The 20,125-nt window shown below is 46.3% G+C and overlaps 1 protein-coding gene across 1 annotated transcript; it reads right to left on the bottom strand.

The window, feature by feature from the left end:
• Positions 1–5,228: 5,228 nt before the first annotated feature.
• WNT16 (Wnt family member 16) lies at positions 5,229–19,360 on the bottom strand. The gene is made up of 4 exons (XM_006122566.5): positions 17,774–19,360; positions 17,418–17,662; positions 13,299–13,585; positions 5,229–7,647 (listed from the first exon to the last, which is right to left on the bottom strand). Exons 1-4 carry the CDS (start codon positions 17,866–17,868, stop codon positions 7,183–7,185), a joined length of 1,092 nt encoding a protein of 363 aa, XP_006122628.3. The 5' UTR covers positions 17,869–19,360; the 3' UTR covers positions 5,229–7,182.
• Positions 19,361–20,125: the final 765 nt, after the last annotated feature.

The raw sequence follows: 20,125 nt of genomic DNA on the forward strand, positions 1-20,125 counted from the left end.
GCTATTTCAAGATAAAATATGCTCCCTTGTTTAGCTATGAAGACAAGCCCTAAATTAGAGGCAACTGCTCAATTTGCAATAATTGGTGTAATCAGGGATGACTACGAAGTAAATCAAAAATCAAAACATTGGGCTATGTCTACACTTGCAGCTTCTTGTGCAAGTATGGCTGCTCTTGCACAAGAATGCGCAGAGTGTCCACACTGTCTGCCTGCTCTTGCGCAAGGAAATTTACAGTACAGCGTGGTAAGAGAGGGCTTCTTGCTCAAGAGCTATGCTCTTTTTTAACAGGTGTAAGCTCTCTTGTGCAGAAGCAATCTTGCGCAAGAGGGCAGCGTGGACGCTCAGCAGGACTTTCTTGCACAAGAAAGCCCTATGGCTAAAACGGCCATCGGAGCTTTCTTGCGCAAGAGAGTATCCACGCTGCCATGGATGCTCGTGTGCAAAAGCACAGCCCCTCCCACTTCCAATTTGAGCATCTTTCAGGTGGTAGGAAGAAAAAAAAATGACATGTAGTGCTACCTCCTTTATTTGCTCTCCTCTCACCACGACACTCCTTTCCAAAGTGTATCTTCTGAGGTGGGGACCACACCTGGATGATCACAAAACCCAAGGCTCATCGATTTCACAGGAGCCCACTCTTCATTGCAACCTGCTAGAATTACAGGCTGTCCGTGAGGCATGCAGATTAGGGATGTAAAAATGAAGACAATTAAATGATTAACCGATAAGTAAAAGCTTATCAGTTAATGCTATTGACTACATGCATCCCCCATCCCCTGCCAGTAAATGTGAGTCGTGAATTCTCCAGCAGAGAGGCTCAGCAGACATTTCAACCATGACAACAAATGGATTTCTAATCTTTCATGGTCCAATGAATCTTTTAACAATGGGGGCAGCCATCCTCTTTGCTACCCAAGAAAACATGACATGCCAAGTTTGTTGCTCTAGCAATTGTCAGGGTCCAGACTCCCGAGGTGATGCCTTCCTACTCTTATGTTCAGAAATACAAACATATTTCTTTCTTCCCAGCCTCTAATCCCTTCATACCTTGTGTTCTCTGACAGACATGTACTGACAGTAATTCTAATAGCCCCATAGTGGCAGTGGCAGTCTGGATCACCATGGCCCCGAAATTGACCAACTGCATTCATTTCCCACATTACTATCTCAGAATGGGTGGCAGAAGTAGCCATTCCAACCTGACTTCCCTCCAGCTCACAGCTGGTTTTTGGTTGGGGAACAGGCTTAAAATGAACCTCTTTAAAAGTAGCACAGTCCATCTTGCTGAATAGGAAAAAACCTTCCAAGTGGCTTCGGTGACAGGGGGAAATGCTTCCACTGAGTAGCCTTTCTCCAGAAGAGACAGAATGTCCCTATTACCTCGATTACCTCCTCTCATTAAAGACACCAGGACTTCCCGTCAGCTTACTGAGAGTGCATCTCACAACCACAACACATTTGCACCTGTCTGTAGAGAGCAAAGCTAGGACACTTTTCACTCATTCCACAAAAGCGTTGTTAGAGTATTTCGTCTTGCATCTCCACCTGCACCACCTGTACTAACAGAACTTAGGCACCCTTCCTTTGAGCCCTTGGCTTTCTGCCCCTTCCTGCATCTATCAATGAAACTAGCTTTTTTGACAGCCACCACTTCAGCTTGGAGAGTAGGTGAGCTTGGTGCTGTCATGGCAGACCTTATACTTGCTGTACACAGTGTCCTTTGGATTACATCCTCCCTTTCTTTCTAAGGTCCTGGCAGTCGTCATCTGAATCAAATGGTTCACGTACCTATATTTTACCCGAAGTCCCATCACACTTGAGACAACAGGAGATAACAGATGGTCTATGGGCCCTGGCTTTCTATTTGGATTGGACCAAGCCCTTTTTATGAATCGCCTTGACTGCTTGCTTCAGTTGCCAAAAGAATGAAGGGTGAGGTCCTATCTTCTCAGAGACTCTCAAAATGGATCTCTGGGTGTGTCCTCCTCCTCTGCTACTAGCTCACAGCAACTGCTACTCCAGCTAGGACATGGGTTGCCTCAGAAGCATCACTGCAAGCTGTCCTGTTTTCTGAAATTGGCAGAACAGCCATCTGGAGCTTGGCAAACAGTGCACCCTTGGGTTCAGCAATTCTGCAAGTTGTGGTGCCTTGTATCTCCACACACTCCTCTCAGGTCTAAATTAACTCTTATGGGGGCCAGGGCTGATTGTGTGGGAGGGGGGAATACGGGTTAAAGTGGGGGGTGGGTGCAGGACGGAGGTGAGGTCTCTAATTGAGGTGCAGGCTCTCAGGTGGGGCTAGGGATAAGGTATTTGGGGTGCAGAAGGCTCCAGGCTGCATCCAAAGGAGTTTGAAGTGTGAGCCAGGTTCAGGGCAGGAGTTTGGGTACAGGAGGGAGCTCAGGGTTAGAATGTAGAGTCAGGGAGGGAGTTAGGGTATGGGAGGGGGCAAAGGATTGGAGTGCAGGGCACTTATCTGGAGCAGCTACCATTTGTCGGTGTGTGGGGGGAGGGAGAACAAGTGGCTCTGCATAGCCTGTGCTCAACGTGAGGCACCACCCCCGCAGCTCCCATTGGCCACAATTCCCAGCCAATGGGAGCTGCAGGGGGCAGAGCCTCCAGGTTAGGGCAACACAGGAAAAAAGCTTCCTAGTGCTCATGCAACATGGCTCCAGCAGGGTGGGGGAGGGGAAGGAATAGCAGCTGAGCAAGCTACTTTCCCCGTGCCCTGCCCTGCCAGGAAGGGCTGGTCTGGAACATAGGGGCTTTAGCCCTGGGCTGCAGCCCCTAAAACCGCTTTCATAATCTGGCCCTGTTCTTGCTAAATAAGCAGTGCCTAGGAACACCCCACAGCGAGTACCATGGGGACCAGCACCTGACGAAAGGAATGTTACTTACCATATAGTAATTGGAATTCTTCCAGCTGTGTGCTCCCGGTGGGTGTTCACAACCCACGTTCCTTCCCCTCTGCATTGGATCCTCATGTGGTTTGTGGTCGAGTAGTGGGTAGTTGGCCCACTTCTGCCATTAGTTCTCAGCAGAGGTGCTGCTGTTGAAGAATTTCCAATCCCAGGTGTACATGCAATCCATTTTAAATACCCAGAGGAACTGCACATCTCAAAGACCCCCAGTGCCTATATATCATCTCCATTTCCCCAAAAGCTGGAATAGGAAACAACCGCCAGATAGAGCACTGTAAAGGGGCTCAGGAGACCCAGGACTGTTACTGCCCTGCTGGATGACCTGGGGCAAGTCACTTGGTGCCTCTGTGCTTCCCTATGTATAAAATGATTCATGAGACTGAATTCCTTCGTAAAGCACTTTGAGATCTATAGATCTCTGAGCTAGGTATTTAATATTAGTACCAGCCATCTCTCTCAGCAAATGTTGACTCTATGGCAGTGAGCACTGTAGCAACATTTGTAACGTTTAACAGTGCAACTAGGTGAAGAGTTTCAAAGAAGTCATGTGACCTACTGAAAATCCATGGGAGCTAGACTCTTGCTATTCAGGTTCCTTTGGATATGTTGTCAGCCTTAGTACGTATCCTTTTGACTATTTCCTCTGCCTGGTCAAATAGACTTTTGCTCCTCACCTGCATTTTTGTTATCTATTGCTTTCACTTTGTATGCTGCAATATATGCAATACATTAGAAAGTGCTGCCCAGCATAGAGAAATTTGGATAATGAAAGAATTCCCATAGCAATATAGCTTCCTTTAGCAAAGTTTTCCTGCAGAAGGTAGTTTTCTAAAGCTACCACTGTTCATAGAGACTGGTGAATGACACATTTGTATGGAAGCAATACTGGCCAAATTAATCCTAGGTGCAACTTCACTGACTTTGACAATTGTTCTCAGGACGAAGTTAGCCCAATAATGCTACAATTTTTTCTCTCACAGAGCAGCCATAGTTTTTCTGAATCCAAACTAGAACAAATAATTAACAGAGTTTGAGTTTAAAGAAGGGATCGTAATTACTCCTTGTTTGGGGGGAAAAAAATGGGCTGGTGCTGTTTTTTTACAGCTTTGCTACTTTTTACAAATTGCTGCTCCATGATTACAAAGCTGACAGAGTGAAGGAACATGACTGAGATAAGCAGTTTCTCCTATGGAATGTACAAGATGACATATAATATTTCAACGTTCACTTCTTTAATCCAATTGAGATTTGGAGGAATCTATTCATTAAAAAAATATAAAAAACAACTAATAGTCCTGCAGCACCTTAGAGACTAACAAAAAAATGTAGATAGTGTCATGAGCTTTCTTGGGCACAGCCTACTTCTTCCGATGCAAGTGGGTTGTGCCCATGAAAGCTCATGATACCATCTAAATTTTTGTTAGTCTCTTAGGTACTGCAAGACTATTCATTAAAAAAAAAAAAACATTTCAGTTACAGACGAACAGAGCTACCTCCTCTGAAACTATTCATTAAAGATCTTCAAAATTACATATCAATCTTCGTATGGTAAAGAAGCCCTTTCAAGACTCCTGCAATCTCATGTTATAAATGATCAGAACTGAGCTCACAGTCATTATACAGGAACAATTCCCATTATGGAATCACTGTCATTGGTGGTTTGTAAAATAAACATCCAGTGGTGATTACAATTAAACAGCCCAAGGAAATTAACTTCTTGGGGTGCCTTTGAGTCCTACGCTACAATGATAAAACAAGGTAGGGCCACCGACATCATCTAAACCATGTTTATCACACTTTAGCCTGAAAAACAGATTTAGGCCTTGTGCTGACACTGCATCTGTGGTGAATTTCATCCAGCTGGAATCTTTCTTGAGTAGCCCTGAAGTCAGTAAATTCTAACTGAAAATATGAAAACAAATCCAGGTCATCACCCACAAGAAAACAACAAGACAAGTATGAAACAAATGGAAGTGTTTGTTTTGTTCTCTAGGTTTTCCTCAAACAAGTGAGAGTAAAGGCTGAGATTTTCAAATCTGGATAAGAGACCTTGATACCCAATTAAATGAGAAATATAATTAAAACTCATGAGAATTAGGAACCCCAACCCCAATTAACTCTGAAATTCCCAACCAACATCTCTATGCTAGTTTGTTTTTAAAAAGTACAGATGCTATATTACAAAGGTGAAATCCCAGCCTTACTGATGTTAATGGGAGTTTTGCTATTCACTTCAACAAGGCCAGGATTTCACTCTGCAAATAAGCTGTAAAAGAGGAAAAAGGAAATTGTAGAGAATAAAAATCAATTGATCACTAGAAAATTTAATTCTTAGTGTGTCATAATCGGAGTATTGTAGCTGTAATGGTGCCCTGTTTGTGAGAAATACGTCATTTATGTAACAGTTCAAATACGTGTCTTCCCTCTTACACAAGCAAACAAAAGTCAGTTAAAAGCTACTGCAAGAGTAACAGCGATCTAACCAGCAAATGTCAAACAATGTAATCTTATGTTAGTTCATGGAACTTAATGCACATGCCTTTAAAGCCTTTTCTAGAATGTGCATAATTTAAACATTCACAAAATATAAATTTTATCAAAAATATATCTTTGTATATTTCAGCAACCAAAACCCTTTCACACAAATCTTTTAAAGCAGTATTTAACACACAATTACATACACAAAAACAATGAGCACTAGACATTTCATACAATACATGGATGTCTCTCTGCCAGCAAACGCTGCATGTTCAAAATTAGAGCTCCGGAATCACATTTTTCAGCAACGTGCAGGAACAAGCTGTGCCTGGGTAGTGCCTAATTCCTGACTGGTTCCCTTCCTTTCAGAGATGTAAATAACAGTGAGCCAAAAATGGAAAAATAAATAATACCAGTGGTTTTAGGTGTTTTAATGGTGTGAGGCACTCTATCAAGTACATCATGCATTTGATCTTGTTTTAAAAGCAACACTGGCTGGGGTGTGATCTACTGTATCTGCAAAGATATTCATGGTGAATAAGTCTATCAACAGCTAGTTGCTAGGCAGGTCAGTGATGCAAATTCATGTTGTGAGGTCTCAAAACCTCTGACTGCCAGAAGCCAGGACTGGACGACAGGGAATGGATCACTCAATAACTTGCCCTATTCTGTTCATTCTCTCTGAAGCATCTGGCGGCCATGATACTGGGCTAAGTGGTCTGACCCAATATGGCCATACTTATGTTCTAAAGGCAGATGGGAATATTCCATTTCTGACATTTATTTCCCTTTATGATAAACTTTTGGTTTGATCCTGCAAGTGATGTGGCTGAGGTTTAAGAAAACCTGAGCTAGATGCCACGACCAGAACAGATGAACAGGGTGACTCATGATCCAACAGTACAGTAAGCGGAAGGCACCTGGTCTAAAGATAGTGGGCTGGCAAGAATACTGTGCCACACACATGTATGAGATCTGGTGGAGCTGACTGTAGCAAAGTCTGTTTCCTTCATACTTGCGTCCTACACAGCTGCCCCGCCCCTTTAGTTATTCTAAGCACATTTGAGTGATGGGTTTGTGAAAATACTAAAAATGGCTGCTACTGGGCACATTATGTGCATTCAAACTGCAGCACTGATGGTCTTGCCATGTCCCAGCTCCACTTCAAACCTACCCAATATCCTCTCCCTCCCCAGTACTCAGCCCACAGTGCTGAGCACTGACACATTTACACTGCCCCCTGTACAGTAGCTAATCAACCACCGCACGTTCAACAGTGGAGCTTTGCATCCTCATTTCTTTCCGCAGTGTGCAGGAAGAAGCTGTACATGGGTAAGTCGAGTCACTGAATGGTTCCCACTATTAACAGAGGGAAGTGAGAACTGCATGATACTTCTTCCGTGTCCAGTATCCTTGTGGCCACTAAAAGCCAACATCTCTTTTTGACTTTTTTCTATTGTGCTCATTGACAACTTTAAGGCAATTCTTGATCATCATGTTATGGCCGTTGCTGATGAAAAGTTTAATACTCCATAGTAGCTGTGGTGTTAATATTCAAATATGCCACCTATCCATTTGGGCTCCTCAGAAGGCTTGGCCTTTTTTATTGTCACTCAATCATTACATGCAGGCGATTATTGTCGTGAGTTGCTCTTTCAGTTGGAAACCAAAGCATTCTGGGACATCTGTTATGAAGGCAGATCCTCTTGTTATTCTAACAGAGAAGGAATGAGTCCTGGTAGGCGAGGAGGAGTTGTTTTCTTTTCTGAGACAGATTCTCTCATTTGCAGGTATGAACATCAGTCATGCTCTCACACCTTCTGCAGCGGACGTAACAGCACCAGACAAACTTGCATTCGCACCTCTCCACATGCCTGACTACGTGAGTGTTGTAACCACGACCACAGCAGAGGAGATTGCAGCCATCTGGGCCCTCTGACGTGCGGTTGCATTCTCTTCCCTGTGTCCCAGGAATCCCTAGTCTGGGATCCTCCACACAATAGTTGGGTGACTTGTTTATGTAGAGAAGATCTTCCTTGCGGATTGGTATTTTCTGTTGTGTTTTCTCTTTCCTGCGTAGTTTTTTCTTCAGTTTGTCAGATATCTGTATACTGTTTTCATATTTATCCTTTAAATACTGGCCAATCTTTTCAAATGAAGACATAGTTTTCCAACAAGTTTTCACGGCACAAGATCCGGAAACACCATGACAACGACAATCCACTGACAGCAGTTTTGCTACTGCCTGAAAATAAATCAAGACCGATATTCAGAATTTAATTCCTCTATATTCCTCATTAAAAATACTGCCCATTCGCTGGTAGTCTGTTAGGGTATGTCTACACTACAGAGTTAGTTCGAACTAACTTAGTTCGAATTAGTTAATTCGAACTAAGCTAATTCGAACTAACGCGTCTAGAACTAAAAACTAGTTCGAATTAGCGTTTTGCTAATTCGAACTAGCATGTCCACATTGAGTGGACCCTGAACAGGGCTTAAGGATGGCCGGAAGCAGTGCCGGCAGGGCATCAGAGGAGGACTTAGAGCATGGAGATGCTGTCTCAGGCTAGCCGAGGGCTGCGCTTAAAGGGACCCGACCCCCACCCCGGACAGACAGTTTTCAGGGGTGCCCCGCTTGAAAACCAGTCCTGGCTTGGAGTGCCCGGAGTGCCCACACTGGGCACATCACAGCACTCGGCCATCAGCCCGGCTGCACTTGCCGCAGGCTTCCATCTGGGAAGAGGGGGCAATTGGGGGGCTGCAGGAGAGCTTCCACCCCCAGAAGCCCGCAGAGCCAGCCCAGTCCTCCCCATCGGGGGCTCATACCCCATTCCTCCCTCACCTCCTTCCACTTACCCTTCCCTAGCCCCCCTTCCTGATGTACAAAATAAAGATAACGTTTCTTCCAACATTGACTCTGTCTTTATTGAACAAAACTGGGGGAGACTGGGAAAAGGAGGTGGGAGTGAGGAAGAGAAAGGCTGGGAGAGGGGAGGGCAACTAACAAGATCAGGGGTTGGGAACAGGTCCCAGATGAAGAGAGGCTACAGAGACTGGGACTGTTCAGCTTAGAAAAGAGGAGATAGAGTGGGGACAGGATAGAGGTTTCTAAAAGCAGGGGTTGGGTGGAGAGGGTGCATTCAGAAAAGTTCTTCATGAGTTCCCATAAAGAAAGACTAGAGGACACCAAAGGAAAGGAATGGGTAGCAGGCTTCAAACTAGTAAGAGAAAGTTGTTCTTGACAAAGCAAATAGTTAACCTGTGGAACTCCTTGCTGCAGGAGGCTGTGAAGGCTACAACTAGAACAGAGTTTAAAGGGAAGTGAGATCAAGTCATGGAGGTTGGGTCCATAGAGTAGTCTTAGCCAGGGGGTAGGAGTGGTGTCCCTGCCCAAAGTGTGTGGAAGACTGGAGAGGGATGGCACGAGACAAATGGCTTGGTCACTGTCTTCGGTCCATCCCCTCCAGGGTCCCTAGGGTTGGCCGCTGTCGGCAGACAGGCTACTGGGCTAGATGGACCTTTGGTCTGACCCAGGACGGCCATTGTAGGCTCAGGGTCGGGGGTCTCAGTGGACCCCCTTGATTTTCATGCACACCTGCTCCTGGGTGGCCAGGCTGGCAGCTCTCCTGCCCTAGACGGCCACTTTCCTGTGCCTAGTGCGGAGATCGTGGACGAGGTCCACGATGTCTGCACTAGCCCAGGAAGGTGCCCGCCTCTTGTGGTCCCGGGCTAGCTCTCGGGAGCCGCCAGCTTGGTCCCGGGAAGAGGGGGAGGGCTGGGGGACATCAGGTGGGTGGCTCTGTGCCGTGCCAGGTGCAGGGTCTGCTGGCTGGGTGCTGGCAGGTTTGCACCTGGCACGGGCACCGTAGCCAGCCCGTGCCCCTTTAAGAGGTCCAGGGCCGGGAGGGGGGCAATAGAGTTTCCCTGGTGTTGGCCACCAGGGAAACCTGGGGAGGGCTAGCCTCCCACTAGTTCGAATTAAGGGGCTACACACCCCTTAATTCGAACTAGTAAGTTCGAACTAGGCTTAATCCTCGTAAATTGAGGATTTCCTAGTTCGAACTAAGCGCTCCGCTAGTTCGATTTAAATTCTAACTAGCGGAGCGCTAATGTAGCGCCTATGAATGTTAGCCTATGAATGTTAGCCTATGAATGTTAATTCGAACTAACGTCCGTTAGTTCGAACTAACATTGTAGTGTAGACATACCCTTAGTCTCCAACCTTTTTACTGGTGGGGAAACAAGAGCACAGAAGAGATAAATGTTTAGTGGCTACTTGCTCGGGGATGCCTAGCTTGAGACATGCACCAGACCTGAGTTTTTAGAACTGCTGAGCACCTGCAGCTTACCTTAGCAAGACAAAAAAAAAAAGTCATCAGTTTCACAGTAGTAATAATGAAACTTCCATTTATGCCTCTTTTTTCATTCTGAAGGATTCAAAGTTTTCCCCAAACTACACATACTTAATCATTCCACTCATTGCTGAAATGTAGCCACCTCTTGAGTGGAACACAGCAATGATATTTAATTGTGCACACTTTGAGAATGAGAGTGGATATGGTAGCCGAGGACATTTAGACCCAGGGTCTTAGCCTGCCTCCATAACAGGTGGCTGTCACACAGGCAGAATCAGGCTCTGTTATTGTAGGTAGGCAACGTAGGTAAGTTAGATTTGCCATTAACAGCTTTTGTTTTCAATGCATTTTTTCACTCCACACAAACACAGGCTAACATTTTGATAATGTAAATCATCCACATTTTTTATACTAACTTTAGAAATTAGTATTAATAGAGCTAATACTTTTCTTTTAGAGTGTTTGTTTGGTAGAATAAGTTTGAAATCCTTTTCAGATATAAGACCTAAATTTAATAAAAGTTGTCTGCAGGGCAAAAGATGTCTGAAGCCTTAATTAGGCTTCTCCAGCGCATGCACAAAAATCTAAGTAGATCTTATATTGAAGCCAGACTCTACAAACTGTAGACAGTAAACAAAGCACCACCTTCCTACGCCTGGGACTGCAGCTCAACTTTTTAGCAAACAGTGAATGTAATGGTTTCCCCTTCAATCTCACATGGACAATCACTGGTAGAAGTAAACAACTAGGCGTGTCTATTGGCACACGTGACACTCAGCTCTGGAAAAAGTTTTAAAAACTATCATATCCACAGACTTAGCAAATAGATGAAGTACAGTAAAGCTTTAATTTTTTTTAACCTCTCCACTTTATATAAATGTACTGGTAATCGATGTGGGAGAGAAGGGAAGAAAAGAAAGGAAGGGGAAGAAAATGCCAGTTTAACACCTTCCTCAGGGTTCTACAGTGAATTTTACTTTTTCTGGCTTTTAGGTCCTGCTCCTGCAGACATATCAGTACCACTGGAGCCCTGCCTCCCTTATACAGAGCCCTGGTGACAACAGGGCAACTGCTCCATCCACAAAGGGCAGATTGCAAGGTGTTAGGCTGCAAACTCCAAAGAGCCAAGAACTGTCCTTACTTGTGTTTTCTGGTACCGATCCCCACCAAAATGTAATGAAGTAGTGGTTATAATAAAGTGCAAAGAAAATTATTTGTCCCTGCCTTAAATTTGAACATTACAGTAAATGTGGAACAAAAAATGAACACATTTCTATCAGCGTGACCGAAGCTTTGCGGACAGCCCTGGGAGGTGCCAGTTCCCATTGACTTCAGTGGCAGTTTAGGTCTCCCAGCATATCGCAAGATAGAGCCCGGAGTGATACTGAGGGCTGTACTGGCAACATGCCTGGATCCTGAAGGTCACACCTAATTATGTGCAACTCTACAAACATTATTATAATACACTGGACCATGTTTCCTTGTACTTTCCTTGGTGCATGAATAGAAATTGCTTGTTGTGCAAGGTCGCTGCTAAACCTAACAAGTGAGGCATTCATAAGGCCACTAAAGGAGGAATAGCAGGCTATTAGAACCCTTAGTCAATGCAGATGGAACCTTGTGAATTGGGGAGGAGACGTAGGCAACATTTCAAGACCCTATGGGCTATACCTGGAGCTGGAAGCTCCTGTCTATGTTTGTGTAGGCAGCAAGTAGTAGGAATACCCAAATTGCTCCTCTGCAGGAGTGGGGGTAGGACTTGTGCCCAGAGCACACTTGGGCATCCCCAATTTACAGTATTCTTCCAATAGCCCTCTTATCCACCATGGCAGTTACTCCAGATACTTGTGTTCTCTTCCTCACTACTTATTTGTACAGCCATGATCCTGTGTTTGCCTTTAGAATCGGTTGATAAGGAAATGACTGGGTAGTCACAGCTTTGGAAATAAGACTTCACTGTGCTGAAGGCACAGAAGCTGGGCTCTGAGGGAAGAGGGCCTTTGTTACAATACAGGCAGTCCCCGAGTTACGCGGATCTTATGTCGGGTCCGTACTTACGAACGGGGCTTTTCTCGCCCCGGAGGACCACCCAGACGCGCCGAGGTCCTGCCGCCCACATCCTCCGGGGCGAGAAAAGCTGCTCCGCGTCTCCCTGGTCTGCTGGGGGAGGCCTGGGGGGGCCTCCCCCAGCAGACCAGGGAGACGCGGAGCAAAGCCGCGGAGGACGCGGGCGGCGGGAGCGCCCAGACGTGCTGCGGTCCCGCCGCCCTGGTCCTCTGCAGCTTTGCTCCGCGTCTTCCTGGTCTGCAAAGCCGCAGAGGATGCGGGCAGCGGGACTGCCCAGACGTGCCGCTGTCCCGCCGCCTGGGTCCTCCACGGCTTTGCTCCGCGTCTCCCTTGTCTGCTGGGGGCCCTGGTCTGCTGGTGGTCCTGCTTCCATGGAGGCCTCGCTGCATCGTCGTCCCCCTAGCAGACCATGGAGACGCGGGCGGCAGGACCAAGATGCGCCGGTGCCGCCGCCCGTGTCCTCCGCGGCTTTGCTCCGTGTCTCCCTGGTCTGCTGGGGGCCTTTATGAATGTTCCTTTATGAAGGTTCAGATTATGTTTTTGCCTGATCATTCTCTGACAGAGGAGAGGTTTGTACTCAGCCCCAAGAGAAAGGTGTGAGGTTCCTTCCTGTGAGACCCACCAGAGCCCAAGGAGATCCATATGAAAGCTGTCACATATCTCCTCCCCAGCACCACAGCTCCTGTAGGGGCAGCATTCTCATAATGGTCGTCACTGAGGCTGCCTCCAACTTCCACTTAGCAATAAGGGAACAATGGACGTTCATTATGAAAAGGTCAAAAGTAGCATACAATTGGAATTTTTATGGGCTTGAAGAGCAGACTCCTACCCACCTTATTTTCAAGATGCATGCAGGAAGAAGTTTCTACAGTGCCTGGAGGAACAGGGGTTGCACACTGTAGGCCCTAATCTTGAGCCTGCTGAAGTCAATGAGAATTGCAACTGATTTCAAAGCTCAAGGTAACTTCCCTAATAGAGTTGTGGGTGCCTGTCTTCTTTCAGAAAAAAACTATATAGACACTCTGCATGTAATGCTCAATGAACAAAGTATAGAGCAATTTTTTAAAAAATACACTATAGCTAGGAAACCTAATGTCCACTCTGTCAGCTCACACAATATTAGAAGGGTTCAAAAATACAGCTCATTGCATATAACAGAAAGGAAATGAAACCACAAGCATTCTTCTGAGAAAGGTGTGGTTAAATTGTACTGAAGGAGGAGCATGAAAGATAAAAGTCTCTACTGCACTCCAACTCAATCTTAGGACTCGAAATTATTTTAACAAATTTATTTAAAAAACTACTCAAGTGAATTGAAGACAGATGATAGCCTACATTTTTAGCCTACGTTTTGCTCTGGAGTTTTTAATCCAATTCTTACTTGCAGTCAGGATCAGGCCTCATTATATTAATGCCACGTTGGGCAGTGACATCGAACGATTATTTGATCAGATTTTTAACTTCTAATGCATACCTGCCTTCCAGCCTCGTTATTGTGCTGGTTCATTGCGATCAATCCATTCCCCTCTTTTCCAGTAATGTTCTTAACAGGACCATCTAAAAACTTTCTGCTAAACCACATTCCATAATGGATGTCATCAGAGCAGCCACCCCAGTGCCAGCCTTCGGTGGCTGAGCCACCATTCTGCAGGTTTGTATCACAGGAGCACTCGGTCATATTTCCTGCACTGCATGATCGAGTCACTGAATGTACCAGGCCTGCCGCCATCACTGCATAAATAAAGGCTGATTCCTTGGTGCCTAAAAAGAATGAATGGAAATGTTATGTTAGAGATTAGCCACACCTGCCCACTATTAATTCTCACAAATTAATCTTGCAAGTCAATCCCCAATAACTACTATTTAAAGGGAATAATGGGAGGGCTCGACAGTTGTTATTTTCAACAAGTCCCACTCATGCTTGGGACTTCGTGTGCCTGACTCATGGAGTTTCACCAGGGTAATGGAATTGAGACTCCGGCCTAACCAAGCTTCACAGACGTATGAGGACTATTCATGTGCATTTGATTTTTTCAGGACTGCTCTTTTAATTATGCTACTTCATTCTGAATGTGTGTCATTTTTTTCACCACTTTCAGAAGTGGATCTGGGTTTTTTTGCCATAGGAAATTTTGACTGAATTTCAAAAATACACTTCAATAGAAAATGCCTGACCAGCCCTGCTATTTTCCATCATTAATATTGATCTGAAAAAGAAAAAGGTTCTGATCATAAGATGACTCAAAGTTCCTGTGGGAGTTCTGTGCATTCCCATGGTTCTAGTGTTGTCTTTGTACAAAGTCAGACCACATACCAGGGCTGTTTTAGTTTATAAAGGGTGCAAGAGTCAAAAGATGATGAAACTACAGACAGCAGTGACAGTGGCAGAAGGGTGTTTTAGCCAGACCCCCTTTTCTCTTGTAGGCAGGCATTAAGAAGGGGAAATGGCAGAAAACTCCAATGCTATCTTTACGCCATAAATGGATCATCCTCGAGTGGGGTGACTCTTTACTGTTATGCCAGCTTTAGATCCAAATTCTGCTGGAGGTATGACAAAGCAAGTGTCCCAGGGAAATCGGGCCTGATATCTTTAAAGGATCTGGTAGGGTCAGCACACTTTTAAAGGCCACCTAAAACACCCTGCCATTAGTGGAAGAACAATTATTTTTCTCCACTTTTACAAAACCCAATGTTAGTGTTTCTATACTGCTCACTATAACATCAAAATAATGTTTTCCCTTAAGAAACATCAACAAGACTAGTCATGCTAGTAAAGACACTTGTACATAAGGATCTACAAGGTCTAAATTTGGGCCCAACTGATCTCCATAGGACTATTCACAGGAATAAAGTTATTCACAAGGGGTAACTGCAGGGATGGTCTTTTCAGACTGCACACTATTTTTGTGGTTTATTTCTTAAGTTCTGTATCATAGCATTTAATGATTGTTACACAGCAACAAAACACAACCTTAAACTACCAAATAAGGACTCAATTGTGCACTCTTCTTTCAGGCAAGTAGATGGGATTAGACCCATATCCTGTGAACACTGACATGGATGAGAAATCCTGATGCATAAAACTTCAATGAGACTACTCATGCGTATGTTTCTGGAATCAATGCCTGTGTCATAACTTACAGTGTCCAAACCCATAAACATTTGGCATAAAATAATTATATTGAAAGAGAATGTGTTCTGTTAAAACACATTTGGAAATAATTGTGTTTAATTGTTAAATTAGACCCACACTTTGTCTACTTCACTAAGACAGAAACAAGTCAGCAGGGTTTCAGGAGAGCACTGAGAGCTTCTTTGCAGAACCTGATGTTTTCAGATATAGACAAATTACCCCTAGTTTAAGCCTTGATTTAGACAATTCCCAAAGACTACTTACATGCTTAACTCTGGCATGTGCTTAAATGCCTTGGTGAACTGAGATTTACATTCTAATTATTGTATTCAATTAATAATGAAATATGTATAAAATACACTGTACTGTGAATGTAAAACAAAACAAAAGAGAGCAATAGGAAACATTTAAAGAAGTAAAATAATATTTGAATTCTTTTTTTCTTATTTGCAGTATACATGGTACATTTTTACATTGATATTGTAAAAACTGTGTGTATTTTTAAGTAAAACAATCAAATAATTTGCTTGAAATAATGTTTATGATTGAACAGTTAATTTCATTATTGTGAACAAAGGGATTCAAACTGCACAATCATTTCTCTCTGACTATTCTCTCCCATTTGAAGAAAGATTAAAAAGACTTGGACTTTTCAGTTTAGAAAAGAGGAAACAAAGGGGGGATATGATAGAGGTATATAAAATCATGAGTGGTGTGGAGAGTGTGAATAAAGAAAAGTTATGTACTTGTTCCCATAATATAAGAACTAGAGGATACCAAATGAAATTAATAGGCAGCAGGTTTAAAACAAACAAAAGGAAGTTTTTCTTCACTCAGTGCACAGTCAATCTGTGGAATTCCTTGCCAGAGGATGTGGTGAAGGCTAGAACTTTAACAGGGTTCAATAAAGTGCTAGATTGTTTCATGGAAGTTAGGTCCATCAATGGCTATTAACCAGGATGGGTAGGAATGGTGTCCGTAGCCTCTGTTTCTCTGGAGGTGGGTGACAGGGGAGGGATCATGTGAGGATTACCTGTTGTGATCCTACCCTTTGGGGCACTGGCCACTGTCGGCAGACAGGATACTGGTCTAGATGGACCTTTGATCTGACCCAGTATGGCTGCTCTTATGTTCTTATGTAGCAGATCAAAATTAAAAGATTAAAATCAGCTATGACAGTTTTGGAAATTTAGACTTAGGACTTGTCTACACTGAAGATTTCAGCCATACTTCCCCCACCTAACTGCAACCCCTAGTCTAGATATAGTACACTACCATCAATCTCAATTTACACTGGTTCAGTGGACCCTTGCTTGAAATCAGAGTAAACTGCACTTCAGTGTTCATGGTGCCTATCTATGGGTACATCTACACTGCAGCACTATTTCAGGATACTTCCGATATCCTGAAATAGCTATTCTGTGTTTTGACAGCATGCAGGTTATTCCGACGCCCATGTAAACCTCATTCCATGAGGATTAAAGGACATTTTGGAATAGCGGTTTATTGAAAAATACACTCCAGATAGGCTACCCAATTTGCATAGCTCAAACTGCATAGCTTATTTCCAGCTAAGGATGCTGTGTAGATGCACCCTATGTGATTACTCTTAGGGTTTGATGCTGCACCAATCAATAAGGAGTTTCTCCATTAATTTGAGAAACTGGATCAAGCCTTTGGTGGTTAGCTACTTCTGCCTGAAAACAGGGCAAATCTCCAGTGTAGGCTGGAGGAAGGGAGGGCAGAGCATAAGAGAAATTAATAATACCTTATTCTGTCTTCTCCTTATACTGATGTCAGCCAAGGATAATTCCATGTAAATCAAGGGAGGGGCACAAATGTAAATGGGGCTTTGGCAAAGTCAGATCAGAATCAGGTCCCTTAGTAAATTGAATTATGTTTTCTTCCCCACAGAAGACAGCGACCCAGGTGCCCCCTCCTCCCCCTTTGGAGGCGGCCGCCTAGTGAGTCTGAAGATCAGGATCAAAGCTCTGCGGGCAGGGGGCAGGTTGCTGCCAGTGCCGTTGCGGGAGGCGGCTTTTAGCTTGTCAATATACTGGTTATAGGCGAAGTATCTCGAGAGCAGCTGGTGGGGACGGGACCCGAGGCAGGGCACTGCCGCGGCGGCCCCCGGGATGCCCACTCGACCCCGGCGGTGCCCTCCCCGACCGAGGATAGTTGCGGGGGGAGAGGAAGAGGAGCCTTTGCTCTGCCCTGCGACGTCCCGCTTCCCAGCCTCTGGCTCGCCCCGCCCGGCGCCGCACACGGGCGGAGCGCGGCCCCGGTGTAGCTGGGCTGGAGTAGCCGGGCGCCCGGAGAAAGCGGCTCATCGACCGCCAAACCCCGGCCAAGGTGCCAACGCTTGGCAAGCACCAGCGCCTTTGCCCCGGCCGCCTCCGCCCCTCGAGGCTGGCGGGCACCTGGGGCGCTTCCCGCCCCACCCCCGCGGAGCGGACTCACCGCTGCTCAGCTCGGCGCCGAAGATGGAGAAGGCGGCGGCGGGCGAGCCGGGCGGCAGGAGGAGGCAGTTCCAGCGCTCGTGCCTGAACTGGCTCCGGCACTCCTGGATGCCCAGCCGCGCGCCCTCGCGGATGCTGGGCAGCAGGTGGGGCTTCCTCTTGCACAGCTCCTTCTGGCGGCCGCCCAGCGGCAGCCCGGCGCAGCCCAGCTTCTCCGGCACCCCGAAGGAGGCGATGCCCAGCCACCTGCGGAACCAGCCCGGGAGTGAGAGCCAGGCAGCCGGAGCCTCTCGGCCACAACGCTGCCCCCTCCCCCGGCCGCCCCGCCAGCCCCATCGCCGCCCACCCCCGACTCACATCCAGTTCCCGTGGGCGCAGCAGGGCCAGAGCGCTAGTAGCAGCGCTGCCCAGCGCACGCACAGGCGAGGCAAGCCGCAGCCAGCCCTCCCCATGGCCTGCGCATGGAGGCAGCCCGCCGGCCCTGCCCCACGCAGCCTGGCTCAGCAGGTGACAAGCACCGGCAGCTTCCCCTTATTCCGCCTCTTCCCTCGCTCCCAGCCCCGAGAGAGCAGCCTGGCGGGGGGGCGGCACCAGCAGCCACTGGAGCGCAGAGCTGGGCACTGAGCAGCGCGTCCTTCGCCTCAACGCGAGCAGGTTCCTCTTGGTCTTCCCCATGCCAAGGCTTCTCAGCCCTCCAGTCGCGCCCGGCCGCTCATTGGCCCGCGGCAGCTCATGAATATTAGAGAGCGCGCCCATTGGTCCGCAGAGCTCGCCGGGCAGGGGGGTTGCAAGGGCTCGCCCGTCAGGGGGCGCTCCCGCGCAGGACGCCGGGCTGAAATGCACTCCGGGCGCAGAGCAGGGCGCGCGACTTGTGTGTGCGGGTAGCGGCCCCTGGGCTGTCTCCGGGCCGCCACGTGGAAGTAAGCAAAGGGGCTCGGCTGCGCGACGGGTGTCCCCGGAGCGCCCGGCTTCTTAGAATAGACGGCACTGGATGCGCTTTCCTTCCCCTGCAGTTCCGACTGGTGAAGCTGTTTCCCTCTGATGGGGGAATCTCGTGCCACGAGCCCTTGTGAAAATAGACACTTACCAACACCTTGTATTTTAAATCAGCAAGGAGAAAGGGAAGACAAAGTGCATCGGACATATATTAATACTCATTTGCAGCTACTTTGCATTTTATTCAAAGAGTCACAAACATTAACTCATCGAACCCTCAAATCCTGTATGAGGGTCCAGCAATAGAGCCCTTTACACTCTTAACTCTAGTAGGACTCCCCACAGGCTCAAGGGTCTAAATTAGTGGATCCCATTACAGTATCAGGGCCTTACTTTTGGCAAGGGGGGATAGGGTTGCCAGTCCTCCTGGTTTCACTGGGAGTTTCCCAGCATCCGGTTTAATCTGCCAGAGGCTACTACAGACAATCTCAGAGATTTTAAATTAGTATAAATCCACTGGGACTAAAGCAGGCTCCCTTCTTGCTTTGGCCCTGAGCCGCTATTAGAAGCAGCCAGTATGTCCCTGCAGACCCTGGAGGGGTTGAAGTGGGGGAGAGTCAGAGAGTCTCTGCTCTATGTCCCCACCCCATGCATTGATTCTGCAGGACAATGGGATTTGCTGAGGTAGGACTAGTGGGCAGGGACAGTGTGCAGAGCTCCCATGATATCCTCCTCTGGCCAGGGGTGCAGGGACATGTCAGGCGCTTCTGGGATAGCTTAGCGGGATTAAAATGTTTACATTTTCCCAATTTAAAACAAGTAATTTATTTTCCTCAGAAAGAGACAGCAAAGCTGAATAGTATTTCCTGATTGGACAATTAAGTTATTGTTTCATTAGATCGCTATATCATAGTTTCTATGGAATCAATGACACTAGCGGAGAGGCATTTTCAGGATTTTTAGATGATAAATAAGGCTTAAGTCATAGGTATTTTTCATTAAAGTCATAAACAAGTAAACAAAAACTCATGGCCTGTGACCTGTCCATGACTTGTGCTATATATTTCTGACTAAATCTTGGAGGGGGCGGCCCATTGGTGCTGCTGGTGCTTGGGGGAGGCACTGCAGGTGCTCAGGTGGGACTGGACTAGAACTCCAGTAGATGCTGGGTGGGTGCAGGGGGTAACAACACATGGTCCAGGACACCAGCTGGTGCTGGGGTGGGGGAGAAGTTAACAGGGCTGGCAGGCTCCTTACCTGGCTCCCCTCTTTTTAGTGCTCTAGCTCAATCACAGCATGGTTATGTCTCCTCAAGCTGGAATTTTTACCTTTCAGTTCTAAGAAAAGTGCCAGATGGGTCATGAGGACTGGTTGAACTGACTTCTTTTAAATTGAATGGTCATGAAGTTTACAATGTTCAGTAACTAAGCACAAGAGAGGTGAAATTCACGTTCAACCTATTCAATAATAAATGGAATGATGACGTTAGTACAATAATGGCAAACTTGAAAGGGCTGAGTCTGAGCACTGATGAAGTCAACTGGAGCCAATTCACCATAAAGCATTGTAATTTAAGCTAGTAGGTCTTGGTTGTCTCGTGAACTCTCTCTCTGAAATAGTATCCAAAATACTTAAAAATACCTCAGCAGTGAGATGCTAAGCCATATGCTGAGCAGGACCCCAAAACTATGTGGTAAGAGTAAAGGTTGCATTTATATCACTGGCTGTTGCATATGGTTCATTTAGGATGCTGGTGGCATGTGTTCTCTTATA

Source organism: Pelodiscus sinensis, chromosome 1 (assembly GCF_052426305.1).
Source record: "Pelodiscus sinensis isolate ZL-2025 chromosome 1, ASM5242630v1, whole genome shotgun sequence".
NCBI classification, from domain to species: domain Eukaryota; kingdom Metazoa; phylum Chordata; order Testudines; family Trionychidae; genus Pelodiscus; species Pelodiscus sinensis.

Excerpts from the sequence above, each read along its gene's own strand:
- WNT16 (XM_006122566.5), bottom strand. The coding sequence starts at position 17,868 with ATGGGGAGGGCTGGCTGCGGCTTGCCTCGCCTGTGCGTGCGCTGGGCA. Across the intron at positions 17,663-17,773 it reads TGCGCCCACGGGAACTGGAT|GTGGCTGGGCATCGCCTCCT; the intron begins GTGAGTCGGGGG and ends CTGGTTCCGCAG. Across the intron at positions 13,586-17,417 it reads CGGCGCCGAGCTGAGCAGCG|GCACCAAGGAATCAGCCTTT; the intron begins GTGAGTCCGCTC and ends CATTCTTTTTAG.